Source organism: Podarcis pityusensis (assembly GCF_964106645.2).
Source record: "Podarcis pityusensis genome assembly, chromosome: 8".
NCBI lineage: Eukaryota > Metazoa > Chordata > Lepidosauria > Squamata > Lacertidae > Podarcis > Podarcis pityusensis.
The window spans coordinates 21,391,866-21,414,849 of NC_138033.1; the positions used below are offsets into that span (position 1 = coordinate 21,391,866).

General features: G+C 48.2%; 1 protein-coding gene across 1 annotated transcript in view; it reads left to right on the forward strand.

Annotated features, from left to right (window-relative positions):
* The first annotated feature begins 11,146 nt into the window (after positions 1–11,146).
* Positions 11,147–22,984, forward strand: part of SDC3 (syndecan 3) — a 107,067-nt gene continuing 95,229 nt past the window's right edge. The window contains exon 1 of the mRNA XM_081015449.1: positions 11,147–11,778. Coding sequence (XP_080871575.1) covers positions 11,677–11,778 — 102 coding nt within the window. The 5' untranslated portion in view covers positions 11,147–11,676. The remainder of the gene's footprint in view (positions 11,779–22,984) is intronic.

The following is a 22,984-nucleotide window of genomic DNA, read 5'->3' on the forward strand; positions in this document are numbered from 1 at the left end:
TAGTATGGTAAGAAGAGCTCCACCAGACCAAGTGCCACATGACGTCACAAATAAGTCTCAGCAACCTCACCTGAAGCAATAGTTGCCACAGTTCATAAACACAAGCAAGCCAGGTGTAACAGCAAGACCACCCAGGCCCACCTTCAGTAGCTCAAGAACTACTCTGGCAAGCCCTGTGGTTCCTGCTCATCATACACGTTGCATCATAACAAAGGGCAACCCAACAGCCCTCCATCTCCTATGACAACACATCTCCTCATGCAACAATGACCAATGTCAACTACTGATGCCCTACTCCTTCAAACTCATCCACCACACTCATGTAACATCATGAGGTTGGCAGTTGTTGCAAGTTGTGCATAGGGAACCAAAGTATATCCCAGGGAAGACTCCAACAGGGGCTGCTTCACCACACAGCTGTCAGAATGGAGAGGGAGTCAGGCAGGTGCTCTTTGTGAGCTTGGCTAGGAAGAATTATTGCCGGGCTCCTCGTTCCCAAAACGGGCACCGTCGATGGCTACTGTCTATGAAAGTTATCAGCCTGAGGGGAAGTCGCCATCTTTGAGCTCACCCATCCCACGACAGACACCACCAATAATCATTCCCTATGGCAGCTATCAGAATGGAAGAAACAGAGAGCCAGGGCCTCTGCATCAGCCTAAGGGGACGTCACCATCATCAGGCTCACCTGTTCCAGAAAAGACACCATCAACAGCCAATCCCTATGGCAAATGCCAGAACGGGATGGACAGGGAGCCAGGCCCAATCCATGAGTCTGTGTGGAAGCAACCGGCATTGGGTTACTGCATAGAACGGCTTCGATCACTGATAGTTCCACCTCATAGTTATCAGGTGGGTGTGGAGAAAGAGCCAGGTCGTATCCATGAGCCTGTATGGAACCAAGCACCAATGGACTCCTCTGGAACACAACCAGTTCCACCCGTGGTCATTCCACCACGCAGGTGTCGGAAGTGGGTGGATACACCTCTGGGCCCTCTCCACGAGCCCATCTGGACTCAACCATCCTTGGGTTCTTCCCTCTTCCTGCAGGCTCCAGCAGTGCCCATTGACTTTGGCAGTTCTCACAACTGGAAACGGACACAGTACAGCCACCTCTATGCACCAGGCTCCTCACAACCAGGACAGACTCCATCAATTGCTTCTGTATCTGGCAGCTGTCAGAAGGGGAAGGAAAGAGCATTAGGGCCACTTCACGAGCCTCTTTGGGACCAACCGCCACTGGGGTCTTCCCTCCTCCTGCAGACTCCGCCAGAACCCATTGACTTTGGCAGCTCTCACAAGTGGAATGGGAGACTGCAGGACCCGCCATACGCAGCTGACTCCTCTCAGAAAGATCTGGTTCCTTCAGTGGCCATTGCACATGGCAGCCGCCAGAAGTGGAGGGAGAGGCAGCTGGGCCCACTTCATGAGCCGCTCTGGGACCAGCCGCCACTGGGCTCCTCCTTCCTACTTCAGACTCCACCAGAGCCCATTGAATTTGACGATTATCACCATGGGTGGTGAGACTGCCTGACTATGTCAATGGACCTGGCTCCTCGCAACCAGAGCAGACTTCACCAGGGACCATTCCACACTGTAGGTGTCACCTGGGCCCACTCCATGAGCCTCCCTGGTGTCGGCTGCCTCTGGGCTCCTCCTGCCTAGAACAGGCTTCATCTATGGGTGTCATACCTGGTAAAGGTCAGGAGGTAGAGGGTAAACATTGGGGACCTCTCCATGAACCTCTCCGGGAGTGAGTAACATTGGAATTCTCTTTCCTAGAATGGACTCCACGAGTGAGCATTTCAGCTGCGAGCCAACGGAATGGAAGGGAGAGAACCTAGAACTTCTCCACAAACCTGGCTGGAACCAGAACCTGTGGGACTGCTCGCTCCTAGAACCAACTCCATCAATGGCTATTCCATCTGGTGCCTTTAAAAACAATGAACATACCTGAGCCTTGCAGTTGCTTGTTTCCTACTTTCTTCCATTGTGCCTTCTTTTTGTGTCATGCTTATTAGATTTTAACCTATAATTGAAGCACTTCTGCCAAGTGCTAGACATGACGAGCTGTTGCCAGTCCATGTAGAGAACACTGAGGGAAATGGACCAAATGCTCGGATTCAGTAGGCAGCTTCCTATGTGCCTATGTGCACCTGCCCCCCCCCCATTTCTTCTGTCCTGGCAAACTGATTAGCAGTAGGCATCTGGATCTAGTCAGCATCTGGTTTCCCACAATGCCTCTCAAGTGTCACTCTAAGGAATTGTGGGAAATTCAAAGGCAATCTGCCATCTTACATGGTGCATCAAAACCATCCCCTGTGACAACACACCTCCTCATGCAACAATGGCCAATGTCAACAAAAACTACTGATGCCCAAGCCCCTTCCCACTCATCAGCCACACTCACGCGACATCACAATGTTGACAGTTGTTGTAAACCCTGCATAGAGAATCGCAATAAATCCCATAACAGACTCCATTAGGGGCTGTTCCTCAGAGCCATTTGCAAAAGGGAAGGAAAGACAGACAGACGGTTCCTCTTCAAGAGCCTGGCTTGGTCTGTCATTAGGCTCCTTCCTCCCAGAAGAGACACCATAATTGGTGACAGCTCCCCACGGCAGCTGTCAGAAGGGGATGAACAAGGAGCTAAGCCCTCTCCAGGAGCCTGTCCGGGAACAACCACCACTGGGTTCCTCCCGCACAGAACTAATTTCACCGGCGGTTATTCCACCACCCAGCAGCCAAAATGGAAGGGCAGAAGAGCTGGACCCTCTCCATGAGTCTATCTTGGACCAACAGCCATTGAGCTCCTCCCTTAGGGAGCAGACGCCTTCAGTTGTCACTGCACCTGGAGGTCACCAAAAAGTTTCTCTCCATGAACCTGCCTCAGAGCAACCACTGAATCCAGCCTGCCCCCTGCCTGACCCTCTCCATGAATCCTGCTTGGACCAGCAGTTACTGGGTTCTTCCTTCACAGCATATCCACCATCAGATGGAGGCAATCAGCAGGGGAATGAGAGATACCCAGGCCCTCCACGTGAAAATGCCTGGAAGAAGCCACCTTCAGGGTCCATTCCAGCCTGCAGTGCTCAGACTATATTAGCGGCCATTCCCCCAGGCGGTTTGCGGAAGAGACAAATGGATCCTTTACAGAAGACCACCTTGGGCCAACAGCCATTGCGTTCCTCCCCCCCAGAGCGTGCTCAGTCAGTGGCCGTTGCTCCTGGCACCAGCCAGAGGGCGAAAGTGCCACAGCTAAGTCTACTTCATGAGAGTGTCTGGGAGGAAATACCAGTAGGAAGCACCCACTTCCTGCAGACTGCAGTCGAGACCATTCCACCTGACAGCTACCAGGAAGGAATGGAGAAGCAGGAGGACCTTCCCCATGCACCAAGCTCCTTCCAACTAGATCAGACACCATTGGTGGCCCCTGCACCTGTCAGCTATCAACAAGAGAAGGAGGGACACCCACACCCCCTCCAGGCTCCTGCTTGGTTTCGGCTGAATAGAGAGACGGGCCCGATCCATGAACCTGCCTGGGACTAACTGCTATGGGTCTCCTTCTCCTTCCTCAACGTGGCTCCACAAGTGGGCCTTGGCCCAAAGTGAAGGGAGAGAAAACAAGACCTTCTTCATCAGTCTAGCTGGGACCAGTAACTGAAGTTTTCTCCTTGAACTAGTTCCATCAGTGGCCATTCTATCTGGTCTTTTTTTGTTTTTTTAATGAACATACCTGAGCATGGCATATGCTTGCTACCTATTTTCTCAACTGTCCCTTCTTTTTACATCACATTTATCAGATTGCAAAGCATTCCAGCGGAGGCTTTTTGTTGTTTTGTTTTAGCATTTTATTTATTTCTTTTTTCTTAAAAAAAGCACAATTTTTCTATCAGTCTTGCTCCAGCAGTTTAAGAGATGAACCGTCAGGCTAACTGCTGTACAACAAGTAGAAGAATTTTAAGAGCAGGAATAATACGTAATTTGAAAACAAGGAATAATATCTGAATGAACCGTAAGTAGCATCACCAGTGTCCTCCCAAGACATAATGTCAGGCTCCAAGGAATCGGTTTCCTTCTCCCTTGGCAGTAGATAAGCAGAACAAAGTGAACTGGGTCTTCTTACCAGTTAGAATTCTTTAATAATTACAACGAGGGATAATGAATGTCTTCATCTAAGAATGGTGGTGCTTTCAATTAAGGCTACACTCCCCTCACCCCCATCCCTCTCAATCCATGTCACTCCTACATCTGATAGCCTGAGCTTATAGTCACCGTGCTTTCTGTTTAGCAATTTTCTCAGATCTCCTAGAAGGTGGGGAGGGGGGAAGGGGGATGCTGTCCAGAGGCTGTGAATCTGTTAACCCTCTCTCTTCCAGTGTTTCTTCTCCTAGCTGTTCCTCATCCAGTATTTCCCAGCTTTTCCCTTCTGAACTATGCCCCTCTGCAAACCACTGTTCTAAATCTATACTGTTCTCCTGCTCCTGAGGAGATTCAGGGCCAGGGACAGGAGGCGGCGGCACCCACCGTTCCTCCTCATTGTAGCCCTCCTCAGCACGGTCCCTGACACATAATGGAGGAGTGCATTGAAGGGTCATTTGGAAGGTTCCCAGCATCTTGATGGTCTCCTTCAATGAGGTATGTTGCGCTGGGATTCCATCTGTGGTGCCAAGTCCCCAGAGGCAACTAATGTTTCTCCCAAAACAATATCTGTTGCTCGGTGTTTTGATTTGCAGGGAAATATCCCAGGTTCAGTCCCTAGCATCTCCAGATCACACTGGGAAACACCCATGTCTCAGACCCCAGGTATCCATAGGAGGCAGGAGAAGGTGATCAGGAGCCCAGAGTTGGTAGTGTAATGTCCAGTTCAAGGACTCTCTTCCTACAATCCTACTCAGGAGGAGTAGGATCAGGCATGGGAGCTTGTAATGGATTGAGACCAAATTTAGGGCCAGGATGGAGTGAAGAAGTCAGCTGTCATATGAATCCTTTAGTGGGAGGAGTGGCTTCATAGTTCTGTGCAATACTGTGCATAAATCACACACTGTGAACGCAGAAGGTCCATTACTTTTGGTCATATGCATTCCTTGAAGCAGCAGTAGGTTAAAATATACCATCAAATTAGAGGATACAAGGTTTGTTTAGTTCCAATTTAGTTCCAATTTATGCTTTTGTATTACACAGAGAAACAAAAATGCCACAAGGAGTGGTGCCAGTTATCATGGGACACAAAAACCCCTCGGCCACTTAACCACAACATTATGCAACCCTACATAAAGCAATATTTATCACAGCCAGGGCTGAAGAACCTGGCAGGTCCCACTACAAACACCTGCCACGCCCGTTTGCATTCCCCCCTCTTGCTTAGGACTCTAAGCAGCATTGACATTTTAATGCTTCCCAATGCCCCTGAGCAAGGAATTGTGGGAAAGTCAAAGGGTGGCTAGACCCAGCCCCTCATATCTGATCAGGGCCCTGCCAGCACAGCCAAATAGATCTTTCTTGATCCACAGAAGGCGGATGTCCACCAGAAGATACTTCAAGCCTACAGCTGGACTTGACCACAGCTACCACCACCAATGGCCTAGGTTTGGGGAAATGGTGATGATCATAATGGCCAACTGCTAGCCAATAATTCCCCTTGTAAGCCATGTGGTTCCTACTCATCTTACATGGTGCATCATATCAAAAGGCAGCCCAACAGCCCTCCATCTCCCATGACAACATGTCTCCTCATGCAGCAATGACCAATGCCAACAGACACTACTAATGTCCAAATCCTTCACACTCAAATGACATCACAATGTTGGCAGTTGTTGCAAGCTTTGCACAGAAAATCACAATAAATACCAGCACATACTCAACCAGTGGTCATTCCACAGTGCAACTGTCAAAAGGGAGGGAGGGACAGACAGTTCCTCTTTGAGAACCTGGCTTGGTGCCTCCCTCCCAGAAGAGACACCATCCTTGGTGACAGCTCCCCAAGACAGTGGCTGGAAGGGGATGAACAAGGAGCCTGGCCCCCTCCATGAACCTGTCTGGGAACAACCGCCACTGGGCTCTTCCCCACTAGAACATGTGCCATCAGTTATTGTTCCTCCTCATGGCTATCCAAGGGGGATGAGACAAGAGATAGGTCTTCTCCATGAGGCTGTCCAGGAGCATCCAATTCAGGACTCCTTTGAGCAAGACTGGATCCCAACAGTGGTCATTCCTCCACGCAGATGTCAGAAGGGAATGGACAGACAGGTGGGTCCCCTCCATGAGTCTGTCTGGGAGCAACAACCATTGGACTCCTGCCCTATACAGACAATTCCACCAGTGGAATTGCCATTGAGGTCCTCCTACAGAGCACAAACTCCATCGGTTGCCACTGCACATGGAAGCCACCAGAAAGGAAGCGGGAGATACCCAGGCCCTCTCCACGAACCTGTTTGGGAGCAACCACCATTGGGCTATTCATCTCCAGAATCCATTACACCGTGCAATCATCAGACTGGGAGTGATAAGTTGCCTGACCCGCTGCATGAGTCTGCCTTGGACAAACAGGCATTGGGTTCTTCATTCAAAGCTCAGTCTCCATCAGTGGCTGTTGAACATGGAAGCTGTCAGAAGGTGAAGAGGAAGTATCCGGGTCCTCTCCACGAACCTGTCTGGGAGCAAACAGATGAAGGGTCCTCTTTCCTAGCGCAAGTTCCATTAGCAGCCATTCCACAAGGCAGTAAGGAGGAGAGACGGCTGGACCTTCTCCATAATCCCACCTTGCCCCAGCAGCCATTGCATCACTCCGTCCCAGAACATACTCGATCAGTGGCTGTTGCCCCTAACACCTGTCAAAAGGGAGGAAAGACACACCTAGGCCCACTTCATGAGACTGTCTGGGAGGAGATACCATTGGGAGTCACTCCCTTATGGCAGAGTCCACTGGTGATCATTCCACCTGACAATTATCAGAAGGGGATGGAGAAGCAGGCAGACATTTTCCATAAGCCAAGCTCTTCCCGATCAGAGAAGACTCCATCAGTGGTCACTGCATCCGACAACGGTCAAAAAGAGAAGGGGAGAAACTTCAACCCTCTCCAGGCACCTGTCTGGTTCCGACTAAACAGAAACCCAACCCCTCTTCATGAGCCTGTCTGGGATTAACTGCCATTGGGGTCCTCCTTCCAAGAATTGGTGGCCATTTTGGAAGTGTCCAGAATAGGAGGAAGAGACAACTGGACCTTCTCCATGAACTTTGCTGGGACCAAGTTCTGTGGGGTTCTTTTCTCCTACAGCCAATTCCATCCGTGAACATTCCATTTGGTCCTTTGAAAATATGAACATACCTGAGCCCTGTGTTGTCTTGTTTACTCCACCATGCCCCATACGTTAGATTTTTATAAGACCAGCAGTGTAAAAGTTTATCATTCTGTTAAGTGTCTTACAACATGTAGTAGAATTTTGAATGCAACAAGAGACATAAATAATGTGACCAAAGCAAAGCATCAGCAGTATCCCTGGTGCCCTCCCAAGAGAGGAGGGCATTGGTGGATACTGATAGTCTTTAGAATCCTGGTGGTCTCCTTCACTGCAAACCTCTTGGATACCATCTGCAGCATCAAGTCTCCAGAGGTAACCAAAATCTTCCCCCAAAGCAATCCCTGAAGTTTAGTGGTAGAGTTCATATTTTGCTTGCAAAAGGTCCCAGATTCAGTCTCCAACATTTGCAGGTAGGAAAGAGAGAGATACTGCTAGCCTCACCACTTATGAAGAAATCCTTCTTAAAATTGTTAAGGAATATTGGGAAATGATTTATAATGAAACGAAGAAGATGTTTAAAATAACCTTTGTTAAGAAACCAGAAGCTTTCCTACTAGGCATTATAGGAGTGGATTTACCAAGATCACAAAAGAATTTGTTTATGTACGCAACTATGGCCACACGAACATTATTAGCACAACATTGGAAAGAAGAAAGTGTCCCAGCTAAAGAAGATTGGCAGGTTAAATTAACGGAATATGCTGAAATGGCAAAATTGACAATGAAATTAAGAGGAAGAGATGACAACGAATTTCAGGAAGAATGGAAGGACTTTCTTGCATACATACAGAAGCAATGTAGACAGTTAATAAATTAGCAGGGTTTTAAGATTATTTGTAATTTTATTATGAATGGACAATAAGTAATTCAAATGGTTAAAATTTTACAATGGACATGTACTACATTGATATACAATGGAACCAAGGAAGGGAATAGTGGGAAGTCAAACTGTTTTGCTTTGATTTTTGTTTTTGTTTTTGTTTTTTTTGTTTTTGTTATTGCTGGAAAATTAATAAAATGTTATGGGGCAGGGGGAAAGAGAGTGTTGCTCCAAGCTCAGACTCTGTCGCTTTCACAAGCCACTCTTGAGTTCCTATACCAATAATTTAGGAACTTTCAGCAATGTAACTAAGCCAAGTTTTACTGCCAAGTTTTACTTTACATTTCTGAATGCTGTATGGAAAAGCACATGAACCAGACCTTTGAACAGTTTGTAAGTAAAACAAATTTAAACATAAGAGAGAGAGAGAGAGAGAGAGAGAGAGAGAGAGAGAGAGAGACTGCTAGTTGCTGCAGACAATTTTGCAAGGAGATAGTATCTCTTCTGTAAGGGACGCGGGTGGCGCTGTGGGTAAAACCTCAGCGCCTAGGACTTGCCGATCGTTCGGTCCCAGAGCCTGCCAACCTAGCAGTTCGAAAGCACCTCCGGGTGCAAGTAGATAAATAGGGACCGCTTACCAGCGGGAAGGTAAATGGCGTTCCGTGTGCTGCGCTGGCTCGCCAGATGCACCTTGTCACGCTGGCCACGTGACCCGGAAGTGTCTGCCGACAGCGCTGGCTCCCGGCCTATAGTGTGAGATGAGCGCACAACCCTAGAGTCTGGCAAGACTGGCCCGTACGGGCAGGGGTACCTTTACCTTTACCTTTAGTATCTCTTCTGTACTTCCTTATCAGGGATGTTGCAATGCTCTTAAACGACTTGGACAGGTTCATGACACAAATGTCCATATACTGATTTATATGTATAGAGTATATGCCTTTGACAAAATCAAGATAGCAGGTTCCTGGGGCCCCACTAGCACTTCACATTACAGTGTGACAAACTGCCTGGTAAGGGAAATCTATATTCTAATAATTTATTGAACTCTTCCCCTTCCCATTTTTATTCCCACAACTACCCCGCAGGCAGAGCAACATTGACTGGCCCAAGATCACCCAGTGAGTTTCATAGCTGAGTCGGGATTCAAACTGGCCCTGCATGGGCACTGGCATCAGGCAATGTCATCGCTTACATATATCCTGGAGCATCTCATGCATGGAAAATGTGTGTATGTGACTCTGTCCCAGCCAACATGGCCAACAGTGGGGAGTGAAGGGAGTTGTGGTCCAATGGCAACTGGGTGGCCACAGGTTCTCCTGCCCTGCTTGAAAGGTAATCACCAGCACTTAGCCAAATTATGCCTCCTCCATAGTGTTGTAAATGATCAGTTAAGGGGTCTGGGCTCCATCTGTAACATGAGCACTGCTCCCCAGCAAATGTAGATAGGATTGCAGCCTTGCCTGTTGGTTAACTGACTTTGAACCAATGCAATGAGTAATTTAAACAAGTTCCACCTGTGGACTAGATGACCCTTGGGGTCTCTTCTGACTCTGCAATTCTTTGATCCTAAGGCCCTCAGAGAAGGAGGTCTGAGGATCCCAAAGAGACAGTTCTGAGCACAAAATAATGCACAGTTTAACAAAAAAGGCAAGTACTCTTTGCTAGAAAGAAATGTCATCTTTAATATTTTATTCTTCATCAAGTCTTGGCAACGTGGGATCTTCTCATTCATTGTAGTGTCTTCCTGCAGGGGCCGGCCCTACCATTTGGCAGAGTGCCTTAGGCAACAGATGCCAACTCTCCTGAATTCTGGGCTGCTGCTCTCCTCTCTTGGAGGAGCTGCTTGTGCCACGTGAGCCATCCTATACTGGCTAAACTAGCTTATTGCTCTCAGATCTGTTGGAGGACACTATCCTTTTGCCATGCCTTTTGTATGTTTCAGCTACCAGTCCTTGCAGTCCATTCATGATAGGAAACATTTGGTTGTCTCATTTTTTAGCCTGTCTGGAAAACTCCAGTGAACCTGTAACCCTCAAGATGTTGCTAGACTACAGCTCCCATCATCATGCCTGCTGCAGCTGTTGGTTGTTGGGAGTCCCACACAATCTGGAGTCCCCGTTTTGACAGCATTTGGGATACAGTTTTGCTCGCCTCAACTCATATTGCAGAGTTGGAAAAAGGTTCAGGAAAGGGCAACCGAGATGATCAAAGGGAGTGGAGTGGAATTTTGGAAAAATCAGGGCAGGCAAAAGGAAACTTCTTCATGCAGCCCATAGTTAAATTACAGAGCTTGCTCCCGCAGAAGGGCAGTGATGGTCACCACTTTGGAGACCAATTTGGACTTTAGAATATCATCAGAAAAATCCATGGTAGGTAAGATTAGGTTACCAGATTTTTTTCAATGAATCTGGGGACACCTTTCAACTTCAGTGGATTTTGTATGGGGACTGATTTGTAAATCTGGGGACTGTTCCCGGGAAACGGGGACGTCTGGCAACCTTAAGGTAAGACTATCAGTGGCTACTAGCCCTGCCGGCTATGTTCTCCCTTCCATGGTCGGAGGCATTAATGCTTCTTAATACCAGTTTCTGGAAACCACAGAGGGGAGGGGCTGCCCTTGTCACCGGGTCCTCCTTGGGGGCTTCCAGCAGGCTTCTGGTTGGATGCTGGACTAGATGGGCCATTGTCCTGACCCAGGGGGTCTGCTTACGTTCTTATGGCATATTGCAAACTAGTTTCTCGCCCTTGTGTTAGCGGTGTCCTTTCAAGGAGGTTTGCAAACAAGGGGGGGGGGGGAGCAAACTCGCCCCCACCTCCTGCAGCCTAAACGTGCGGACCACCACCACCACCTCCTCCTCCTCCTTGCACATTGTTCACAACGAGCTCGATCCTTTTCCTTTCCAAACCCCTCCCCCTCCCCCCCCCTAACCTGCCTCCAAGTAAAGCGCGCTGGGAGTTGTGTGCGTCGGGGGCACATCCTGGCCACTAGCCGCTGACCCAGTCCTCCGCTAGAGGGCGCCACAGCCTCTCTCCCTCCTCCTCCTCCTTGTCCCCGCAGCCATTGAGCGAATGGACTGGGCTCCGGAGCGCACGTTTCCTGCAAGGGGGAAGAAGCCGCGGCGGAGCACGCTCTGATCGTTGCAGTCCGGGGCCGGCGGGGTGCGAGTGGGCTGGAGCCGGGGAGGCGTCGCCGTGGGCCCGGCGGACTGGCGAGCCCCGCAGCCCTGGCCTCCGCCCTCCTCCTGCCGCCTCCTCCTCGCAGCATCTCTCCAGCCCAGGAGAAGCAGCAGCAGCGCCGCCGCCGCCGGCGTGCTCCTTGCCTTTCCTGCATCCTCGGGCTCGCTGCCGCCCTCCTCCACCTCCTCCGCCTCCTCCCCTGCCTCGTTGCTGTGGGTTTCTGGTTGCATCGGGAACAAAGGAAAGGCTTCCCCCCCTCGCCCTCCCTCCCTCCTTCTTCCCTCCCTCCCCCCTCCTTTCCTCCCGTCCCTCCGGACTCCCGACGGGCATAGCAGCCGCAGCAGCCGCCGTGGGCGCCCCGATCGCCCCTTCCCAGCATGAAGGAGATGCCTCGGCTGCTGCCGTCGAGGCCCCGCCGACAGGGAGGGCTCCTGCTGCCGCTCTTGCTGCTCCTGCTCCTGGACGGCCACGTCGCCCGGGTAAGTGACATCTCTGACGCCCCCTCGACGGCACCCGGCCCTGCTTCCTTCCCCACAGGACGCGCACCCCCCTCCCCTCAATGCTTCCAGGTTTACGTCGCTGCCTTCTCCCTCCTCCCCGCGGCTCGACGCCTTGCCTCTATCCTGGGCCTGCCGTGCCAAGTTCCCTTGACAGGGGGCTTCTTCGCCTTTCTGCCTCCACCCCCCAGCCTTTCCTCCCGGGGGACCCATAGGCGCAATCCGCACGCCCCGCCCCACCCTTCCTGGCTGCCCCTCGGTGGGGGAGAGGAAGGAGCAGCTGCGGGTTTTTGCATTCGTGGGGAAACAAGTGGCTCCCTGGGTGGGCGTGTTGGCTCAAGGAGGCGGCCTCCCTCTCTCCGCTTGGGTCGCGTCTTGTGCGCTTTCTCCCCCCACTTCCTCGCTTAGCTCGACCTTTAGGCAGTTTTGGCTCAGCCACGAGTCCTCTCGCCCGGTGGGGCTTCCTTCCAGGTAAAACGTGAGCCTTGCTGCCAGAGCGCAGGCGAGTTTCTTTGGCATTTAAGGCCCAGTCGATTGTGTTCAGCGGGGCATATTTCTCTGGAAAAGCACGCCTTTAGCACCGCAGCCTTGCTTGAAAGTAAGAGCAGCGGCGCTTTACTCCTAGGTAAACGCGCGTAAGGACTGCAGCCTTATAGTGTCTCTCTCCCCCTTTCTTGGATTTATTTTATGAATGGGGCCTCCAGTGTCTTCTCTCTGGGAGAAGTGTTGGTGTTGCAGCCTTGTTTGAGAATAAGCCCCCTTAGTCCATGGAAGGGGGGCGGGGTCAGCCTCCCACATAACTGGCCAGGAACGCTGCTGGAGTTGCAAAGGGCTTTGTTGGGGGGTGGGGAAAGAGGTGGGACCCCCGTCTCCCGTTTATCTTCACGGTGATTGCAAAGCTTCCCTCAGAGGAATCGTTCAGCCACGTCAGATGGTGGTAATAAATAAAGGCACTTCTCGCTCTTCCTGGTCCCAGATTTCCATTCTTGGGGGGGCTTCCAGGCACTTGGGGCGGGGTGGGTGAAAGCCATATCTAGGTGTCATTTGAAGGTCAGCTGGGAAGTAGGGTTACAAATAAAGAAGGCATTCTCTTTTTCGTTGTTGTTCCTTCTGCATGCTTTATTTTGGGTGGGTTTTTTCCATAGGGTGGGTGAAGGTTTATCGCCCCCCTCGCCCTTCTTCTCTCTGGTCTGACTTGCTGGAACTGCAGTGAAATGTTGGGAGGAGGCTGGTTTCTGTGGGAGTTGCTGTCCCTGCCTTTCCTCTCTAAGCTGATTCTCTGCCATTCTGTTCTCTGTGTGGGAGGGAGTCTGGCTGGCTAGTCCTATTTGTGTGTGTGTGTGTGTGTGTGTGTGCGCTCGCGTGTGCCAAGGGATGTGCCCCTGTGGACTGCATATCAATGCCCTGGACCAGTTCTCTTGCCGTTGCTTTCCTCTTGCCATTGCTTTCCCCCTCAATTGTCAAGCCTCCTGCCTGAAGAAAATGCTGGCTGTCATTCCAGCAAATGATGGAGATGATGCTTGCTGATTGCCTAAAAGGGAAGGAGTGGGGTGAGGTTGGCCCATTGAGATTCTCTGCACGCAGTTTGGCCTCTGTGGCGCTCAAGCTCTTGCTAGTTTCTCTTTACCCGCAGGGCCTTGTCATTATTGCCTGTGGCACAAGCCGGGTCCCATGCGTGGATGGGGGGAAGGTTGCTTAAGGCAGCCTGCCTACAACCTGGCCACCCTCTTGTGAGGACTACAGCTCCCATCATCCCTGACCACTGGCCGCGCCAGCTGTGGCTGAAGGGAGTCAGAGTCCCAACAGCACCAGCTGGGGGAAGCTTACATACCTTGTTTCCTCCAAGTTATCATGTAATATGGAATATTATAGGGGAAAGGTTATATTGCCAAGAGGGTTGAGGAGCTAACAGTTTCTCAGTTTGTAGGATGGTTGGTGTTTTTCCTGTCCTGCCCCCTGCCACTCATAGAATCATACAATTGTAGAGTTGGAAGGGACCTCAGGAGTCATCTAGTCCAACCCCCCTGCAATGCAGGAATCTCTACTAAAGCATCCATGACAGATGGCCATCCAACCTCTGCTTGGAAACTTCCAAGGAAGGCGAGTCCACAACCTCCCAAGGTAGACTCTTCCATTGTCAAACAGCTCTTACTCTGGGGATCAGTGAAGATGATGCCTGGAATTTCCATGTGCTGCAGGCTTGGTATGAGTAGGTAATGGTCCAAAATAAAAATAAGACATTAATGCTCTAGAGACAAAGGCAATGGGGCATCTTCATAGGTACACAAGAAGAGCCTGCTGGATCAGGCCAGTGGTCCACCTGGTCCAGCATCCTGTTCTCATACTGCCCTTGGGAAACCTGCAAGTGAAATTTGAGCACAAGAGCACCCTCCCCTTCTGTGGTTTGCAGCAACTGGTGTTCAGAAGCAGGACTGCCTCCAACAGTGGAGAAAGAACATAGATATCATAGCTAATAGCCTTCAGCAGACTTCTCCTCCATGAATTTGTCTAATCCTCTCTGAAGGCATCTAGGTTGGTGACCTTCTGTGGGAAGGAGTTCCATTTTATGCACTGAACAGAGAAATTCATTTCTTCTATCTGTCCTGGGTCTTCCAATATTCAGCTTCCTTGGATGGCCCACAAGGGAAGAGACATGCGCACCATATATCTGAAGCACATTTAAGGAGCGTCCTTCCCATCACTCAAAGAGAATCCTGCAAACTGTACTGCTCACAGAGCTACAATTCCTAGCAACCTTAAACTACAGTTCCCAAGTGTGATTTAAATGCATGGTGTGTACACAGCCCATAACTCTGGCTGAGCGCATACTTCATATGAACAAGGTCCCTGGTGCAATCCCTGACACCTCTAGCTGCAAGGAGCAGGTAGCAGGTGTTGGAAATGACCCTTTACCTGAGACCTTGGAGAGTCACTGCCTATCAGAGGAGGAATTACTGAGATTGATGGACACATAGATTGAAGATAACTTCTTGTGCACTTCTGCTTTGCCCCTGTGCCATGCCATCTGTTTTGGGCCAAGGTGGAGGGTCAGTGCCCTTTGTGGATGGCATCATGTTGCACACTTGAGTTTAGCTGGATGCTTCAAAAAGTAAGGGGGATCTCTAGCGGCAGACACCCATGTGTCTCATCCCTAATGTCTACTTGAGCACTGCTGTTTAAAAGCCTGATTTATGCATTGTATTAAAATGTCGATGAGGTCACTCTGCAAAGCACTCTTATTTCCTTTAGCAAAAGTCAATGATGGGAAATGCCTAGATCATTTGTTTAAAAAAAGGAAAAAGAAAAGGTCACTCTCCATATTTGGCTGCTGCATTTTCTGTGTGCCAGAACAAACATATGAACATAAGGAAAGCCTGCTGGATCAGGCCCATCTAGACCAGCATTCTGTTCCCACAGTGGCCAACCAGAAGCCTGTGGGAAACTCTCAGGAAGGACCCTGAGCACAAGACCACTCCTGTGGTTTCCAGCAAGTAGTATTCAGAGCAAAGCCATCATGGCTAGAAGCCATCGGTAGCCCTCTACTCTATGATTTTGTCCAATCCTCTTTTAAAACCATCTCGGTTGGTGGCCATCACTGCCTCCTGTGGCAATGAGTTCCACAGTTTAATTATGTGTTGTGTAAAGAAGTGCTTTCCTTTTATCGGTCCTGAATCTTCCAGTTGCTTTGCCATTGATTGGGGCCATTCCCAATTCACGAGAGAGTCCGTGCATCTTTCTGTCCTTCCCAAATCCAGTTCCTGGGTTGGGGTGGAGGCCATGTCTCTCCCATGCATTGTTAATCCCTAAACTATATCCAGGGTCCTGTTCCCTTTTTGTTCTCTAATGCCACCTTCCCAGGCCTGCTGCCTTCCCGCTTGTATCACCCCTGACCTTTAGCCATCCTGTCTGGGGCTGATGGGAGTTATGGTCCCAGCAGCTTTTGGAGGGTGGCAGGTTAAGGAAGGTGGGTTCTATAATGATAATAATAATAAATTTTTATTTATACTCAGCCCTTCCCTGTTCAAAAACCAGGCTCAGGGTGGCTAACATCAAATTTAAAACACTTAATTGTAAAAGCAGCATAAAATACAGTATTAAAACATGAATAACAATAAAATTCAAAGTTCAGAAATCAATTTAGGGGAAATTCATCTAATAAGCATTAGATAATCCCCAGGGCTAGCTGGCTGAATTGGTCCTACTTGGGCCAGCAAGGAGGCCAGGGGAGAAATAGCTGTGGGGTCTCAGAGCAGGTAATCTTCATAAAAGGGGAGGGGGAGGGAAGAGAATGGAAATAAAAGATCAGGCTGAATTCAAATTAAAGGCCAGGCAGAATAGCTCTGTCTTACAGGCCTGATGGAAGGAGGTTAAATCCTGAAGGGCCCTAGTCTCGTGGGACAGAGCATTCCACCAGGTTGGAGCCATCACTGAAAAGGCCCTGGCCCTGGTGGAGGATAATCTGACTTCCTTAGGGCCTGGGACCTCTAAACTATGTTTATTCATGGGACTTAAGGTCCTCTGCGGGGCATACCAGGAGAGGTGGTCCCGTAAATATGAGGGCCCTAGCATGATTGCTGCAGTGTAGGGATTGGGAACCTGTGGTCCTCCATATTTTGTTGGACTCCCAACTCCCATCATCCCTCATCCTGCTGTCTGAGGCTGTTGGGAGCTGGAGTTCAACATTTGGAAAGCCGTAACTTCTCCCTCACAGCTGTAGTGAGACAAAGAAATAGTCGGCTTCCAATATTCTGTCATAAATCCATATGTTACCTGCCAGTAACTGAAATAATAAGCAGATGAGGTACTTCCTTTGGGTGAAGGCAACGATTCTGGGCTTGATGTTCTAGCCCCAGAGGCTTGTGGGAAAAGCATCTTTCGTGAAGAGCTGTCCATTCACAGGAAAGGAAAAGTCCCCAAACTCAGACTTGTCGACACTATGAAGTCTGCGTATGGCTTCAGAAAGAAGTAACGTACTCTAGGAACGGCTGCAATAGCTGTGGGGCCCCAGATAATGTGGCTTTCTGAGCCTGGCTGACAGGAAAGCAGGGAGTTACTGGGAACAAAATCAGCCGAGCAGCTGGAAATACATAAAATATTTTTAGAGCAGAAATAACTTGTTTACCTCAGTGGTGGGACCAGTGTCTAAAAATTCCGCTGGATACACAATCCACTTCAGTCAAGTGCAGTTTAAAAACAAAAACTCAAATATCGATAGGGTTTAACTTGCCCTGTTTGTTGACTGCCGATTACCTCCCAAATCCGCCCCAAAAATCCACTTGCTCCTTTGGATATTTGCCCAAACACCCACAAATTAAAGCTTGTAATAATCTATTGATTGGAAGGGACGGGGAGGGAATCTGTCTTGCAGTCACTTCCAAAAGCTTCTAACAAATGTCTCCACACACACCCTTCCTCACCCTGTGTGCATGAGAACAAAACATTGTAGGTGGCATAGAGAAGCAATGAGAAACATTGAGCAGCTGGAGACTGATACGAAGGGAGTCCAGCTTGAGTTAATGGGAGGACCGCTCTCCCCCCGCCCCCCGCAGGGGCCGGCAGCTGTGAAGGGACTTGGTGCTGGCAAAGAGGTGGCTTTTCAAGCAATGCTGACAGCTGTGGAAAGTGGCTGGAGTTGTTTTATTCCTACCAGAGGGATGGAGATAAATTGTCTGCTGCACTGGGGTGGGGGGAAATGGGTGAATTTTGTTTTTTCCCCAGATTCTCATTTTTCTCAGTCTTAAATTCAGTTCCGCACAATTCCAAATCACTTGGTGATTTATTTATTTTTTAAAGTCCTTGTGAAAATTCACCAGTATTTCAGGGCAAATTTCACCAAATAAGATACATTTCCCTGAATATAATGTCCATTTGTATGTCATTTTCATGGATATATGCAATAATAATAATATTAATAATAATTTATTTATTTATACATACATACATACATACATACATACATACACCGCCCATCTGGCTGGGTTTCCCCAGCCACTCTGGGCAGCTCCCAACAGAATATTAAAAACATGATAAAACATCAAACATTAAAAACTTCCCTAAACAGGCCTGCCTTCAGATGTCTTCTAAATGTCAGATAGTTGTTTACTATTTCCTTGACATCTGGTGGGAGGGCGTTCCACAGGGTGGGCACCACTACTGAGAAGGCCTTCTGACTGGTTCCCTGTAACCTCACTTCTCACAGTGAGGGAACCGCCAGAAGGCCCTCGGCGATGGATCTCAGTGTTTGGGCTGAATGATGGGAGTGGAGACGCTCCTCCTATACTGGGCCGAGGCAGTTTAGAGCTTTTAAGGTCAGCACTAGCACTCTGAATTGTGCTCAGAAGCATACTGGGAACCAATGTACGTCTTTATGCACACTCTACCTTTATGTACACTCTATGTTTTTTCTGGACACATTACTTGGCTGAAGAACTGCACGGCAGAATTTGGAGAACTGTTACTTTCAAGAACGGGCTGTATTTTTTTGGTTTGCATATTGTTTTGGTTCAGGTGAAGATAAAGGAGGCTGGTTTTTCTATGTGAATCAAAGTTCTCCTTAAGAGCAAGTGGTGTGTTTGTGGAGGGAGTGGGGGAGGAAGGGAATGAGAGCGCCAAGTTAAACTGTGGAACTCTCTCCCTCAGGATGCAGTCATGGCCCCCAGCCTGGAGGCCTTAAAATAGGATTAGACAAATTCATGGAGAAGAAAACTGTTGATGGCTATGAGGCATTATGGCTTGGCTTGGCTGTTTCTATGGATGGAGGAATGCTACTGAATACCTGTTGCTGAAGGGGAGAGTGCTTGGGTCTTGTTTGCAGGTTTCCCACAGGCAGTCTGGTTGGCCACTGTAAGAACAGGATGCTGGACTAGATGGGTCATTGGCCTCCTCTTACATCCTTTTAGAGATGCAGAAACTAGTTTGCCTTGAACAGCACATCCTGTACTCTTGGGGAGGTTCTCTCATGCCCTGACAGTTCTGTAACTCTGGGCTGGTGGGATGCCAAAGTATCTCCTTTGGTTGTGCTCCACTGCTTCAAGCTATGGCTCATTTTCTCATTGGGGAAGAGAAAAGTGTGTGTGTGTGCAGACACTGTAGTCATTAGAAAAAGAGTGAAGAACCCTGGGGGAGTTCTGAGGCTTTCAGAATACAAACAAACAAACAAACAAACAAACAAACAAATAAATAAATAAATAAATAAATAAATAAAATATAAAAGAAAACGACTAGGGGGGGGGGGAATTGTGTCCAAAACAGCCCAATGAGGACTGAGGGGGCAGCTAACACCCGATAAATATGGACTTTTAAACAGGCCTAACATTGTCTGGCATTTTGTCATAGACATCCAATTGAAAAATAAATCTAAAACCAAATGGGCTACCCAATTATTTTTTTAATGATCATCTCAAACGAGATAAGATGTAACTTTTAAAATTTTCCTAATGAGGCTGGTAAGCCAGATATCGAATCTGCAATTAGATGTGTAATTTTATTTTCAGGAGCAAATCTCTGCTTTATATGTAGCATTTCTCTTATAATAGATATCTAACTAGCTCTTGTTCGCTTCCTTCTTGTGCTAGTATTTAACGTACTGAGCAAAATATTGTATTTCTCCATCCAACCATGGGCAATGTTGTTAAGCTAATAGCAGGGGTTAAACATTTTGCCTGGAGGTAAGTCGAAAACAAATTAAGTCTAGCTGCATACATTTTAAGCTGGAGTTGATTACTACCCCGCTTTCTGTCTGAGGTACACCAGGATTAGCTTCCTTGAGGCCAGGAATTTACTTCCTTCTCCAGTCTGCTGGGTTCCAAAAATTAGCTGGGTGCAAGCAGTGACTTGGAGCCTGATCTTCATTGTCAGGAGAATCAAGTAGATCAGTTCTTGCTGGACTGGACTGCTTTAGATCATGGCACAATCTTTTACCCATGGTTAATAGATTTTGAGTGGGCTGTGCTCTCTCATTTTCTGCAGCAGTAAGGTTTTCACTCTGTTACCTTTTAAGCCTTAGAGTTCAGGACTGTATCTTCTCAGTACTACTCATCATTACCATGTCAACTTGTGTTGAAACGTCTTTTCCATTTTTTATTAAGGGGGGCTGCGATGGGCAGATGTGGCTCTGTCTGCATTTGGCCATCACACTAAACCATGGTTTAGTGTTACAGGGGAAAAAAACCATACATCCTCTCAGGTTTGCACATTCCTCCCTCTCTTCTCTTCTGGAGCAGTTGCAAATAGGAAATTGAAAGCCTCCTCTTCCATTTTAGAGCAACCATAGCTTAGTACATTGTCTGTTCTCTAAACTGTGTTTAATCTTAACTGTGGTTAGAGAAAACAAGTCAGGTTCATAACCCATGTTTTGAAATTGGCTTGTTTCTGCTAGCCACTAGTTAGCTACACTTCACCCTGGTTGGCACAATATGGCAAGCTGCAGTTAATCAAAAACAACAGCAAAAGCTTCCAAACTTCTCCTTGTGCTTTTGCTGAAGAAGGGAGGGGCACACGGGTCCAAGGCTTGCTGTAAGTACAGTGGTACCTCGGGTTAAGAACTTAATTAGTTCCGGAGGTCCGTTCTTAACCTGAAACTGTTCTTAACCTGAGATACCACTTTAGCTAATGGGGCCTCCCACTGCCGCTGCGCGATTTCTGTTCTCATCCTGAAGCAAAGTTCTTAACCCGATGTACTATTTATGGGTTAGCGGAGTCTGTGACCTGAAGTGTCTATAACCCGAGGTACCACTGTAGTTCTTCTTATAAACCACAGAGCTTAGCACATAGTTCATCAACCTTTTCTTTTTGGCCTGTGGGCACATTTGCAAACCATAGAAACTGTTGCAGGCTCCCACCCCCACAACCAAGCATTCACCACAACCAGTAGCCACACTATTGGGTACACTGGAATGCTTCTTTCAAGTTTGCTTCAGCAGCTGGGTGCATATGCCTAAATACCTTTGTGCCCGTGGGCTCTGTGTTAGTGACCCCTGGCTTAGCATTGCCATCATACCATCCTTAACCTGGGTTAAGACCAACAAGGGAAGAGAGGGGAAGTTTAATGGTACAATTTCAGCACTGTACATAACATATATTATATATATGGATTCCCGACATCTAACCCTATACTCTATTGTACGGTAACTAATGTGTAATATGAATTTAATAAAACAGAGAGAGAGAGAGGGAGAGTTTGCTCTAGAAAGTGGCAAGGAGTACATAGATCGCTCTTGTTCTCTTAACTATAGTTAAGCCAGAAAACAAGCACCTTGCGAAGAAGAGCTCTCACCCAGCTGTTTTCCTGCAGGCTTTGTATTGTGTGAGCAGGGAATCTTTTTATGATGGAATTCAAACACAGGTGATACCCCAGTCTGAACTGCTACTGTCCAGCAAGACACTGTCATGCAGCACAGCCAGTGTTAGAAACTGATATATGAAAGATAGGAGCTAAATGGCACCCTAAGCCTAGCTTATGGGCGCAACAAAGGAATGTCTAGGCACACTTTTTTATATATGTAACAAGAATATAAAGCTGAAAATGGATGAACTGCAGCTCAAATATTATGTTCATTTCTCACATGGTCTAGTCCTTCCCCTGTCCACCCCCTAATAATCTTAAGAAGGTCTCTTCTCTAGTCTTCAGAGATTAGCTGAAAGTGGGGAGGCAGAAAAAGGTCCTTCTTTCCTTCCACTCTGCAGTTTTAATCTGAAAATTTAGGCCCAGTACTGCGCCCAGAGCTCAGAAACTGCTTGTGCTAATGAAATTCCCTGTCGCAAAATGTACCTAGAACAATGGGAGTTTCGAACACTGAGTACATCTCTCAGCATCGAATAATAGAATCATTGTATTTTAGAGTTGAAAGGGACCCCGAGGGTCATCTAGTTCACCCCCTGCAATGCAGGAATATCTAGGTGGCCTGTATGGGGATTCAACCTGCGACCTTGGCTTTATTAGCACCATGCCCTAACCAACTGAGCTAACAGGGTGCAAGCAGATGATGCCTGTCAGTGGTGCAGATGTAGCAGTGTGTCGAGTGCACAGTGTGTCGAGTGCAGTGTGTCGAGTGCGTTCATAATCATTCATAATCATGAATGTTTGGCATCCAGAGAACCATACAGCTAGTTCTCTGTAACACCCCCAAGGGGCTTTTGTTGTGCATTCTCCTTTCCTTACCCCACTGCATGCTACATAGCTAAGCACTTTTGAAATCCAAAGCACTTTAAAAAAATGACATGGGGTTTTGCTTTTCAAAGGGGGGAAAACTTTACACACAATGGTCCAAGCTCTTGGGTAGAATTTAAGTAGCTTTTTGGACCCTCGCCAATGTTCTGTAATTCAGGCCGGCATCCAATTCTTGGGGGTATGTGTCTTTGAACATGTTTTGTTTCTAAGTAAAAAACGCCTACAGTTAAGGTGTGGGTATACAGGGGCTCAGTTGGGTCAGATCAAGGGCCCATCTGGCCCAATCTCTTGTTTCAAACAGCGGCCAGCTAGATGGAGAGTTCAAAAGTGCTGTCTGCCCCTGGTTGGCACCCATCTGTCTCGGGAGACAATGGAGGTGAGGTCAAGCTGTTAGAAGGTTACAGTGTCTGTTGTGGCTGTAGAGACTGAAATGGGAGAGAGATGGTTTGCTGCAGCTGGGGCAGATGAAGGCATCCAGTTGTGCTGCTGCAGATGCACCATGGCGTTTCTCCACTGTACGTTCCTCCCAGGGGTCATTCCTCCTCTGGTCATTGCTGTGGATACACAACCTGACTGTCCATCTTCAGGCACTGCGGTCATCTGCAAGGGATGTTCACAAAGAGCTTTCGTGTCATGTTTGCAGACATCTTTGTAGCACAGAGTTGGTTCGCCAATGGGCCTGGTGCCTGAAGCCAGCTCCCCGTAGAGCATGTCTACCAGCCCCTAGTCCTGCAGATAGTGTTGTGTTTGCATATCTTCTGAGTAAAAAAAATTAAAAATCTGAGTCCCTGATCTATCCTAGTTTTGCAGCAGAAGGGACAACTTCAGAAGTTTTTAATATTTGTGTAAGATGCTTGGAGTTAGCTTCTGAAGGAGAATCTCATTTGCACACATTCTGTTCTAGGCGATGGAGCTGCATGCCATTTTGAACAATAAAATGTTTGTTTTCCATTGTCTGCTGAGCCAATTGTGTGTGGGCTTCAGAGGCTGGACTTTAGGGCTGCTGAGGAGGCAGCCATA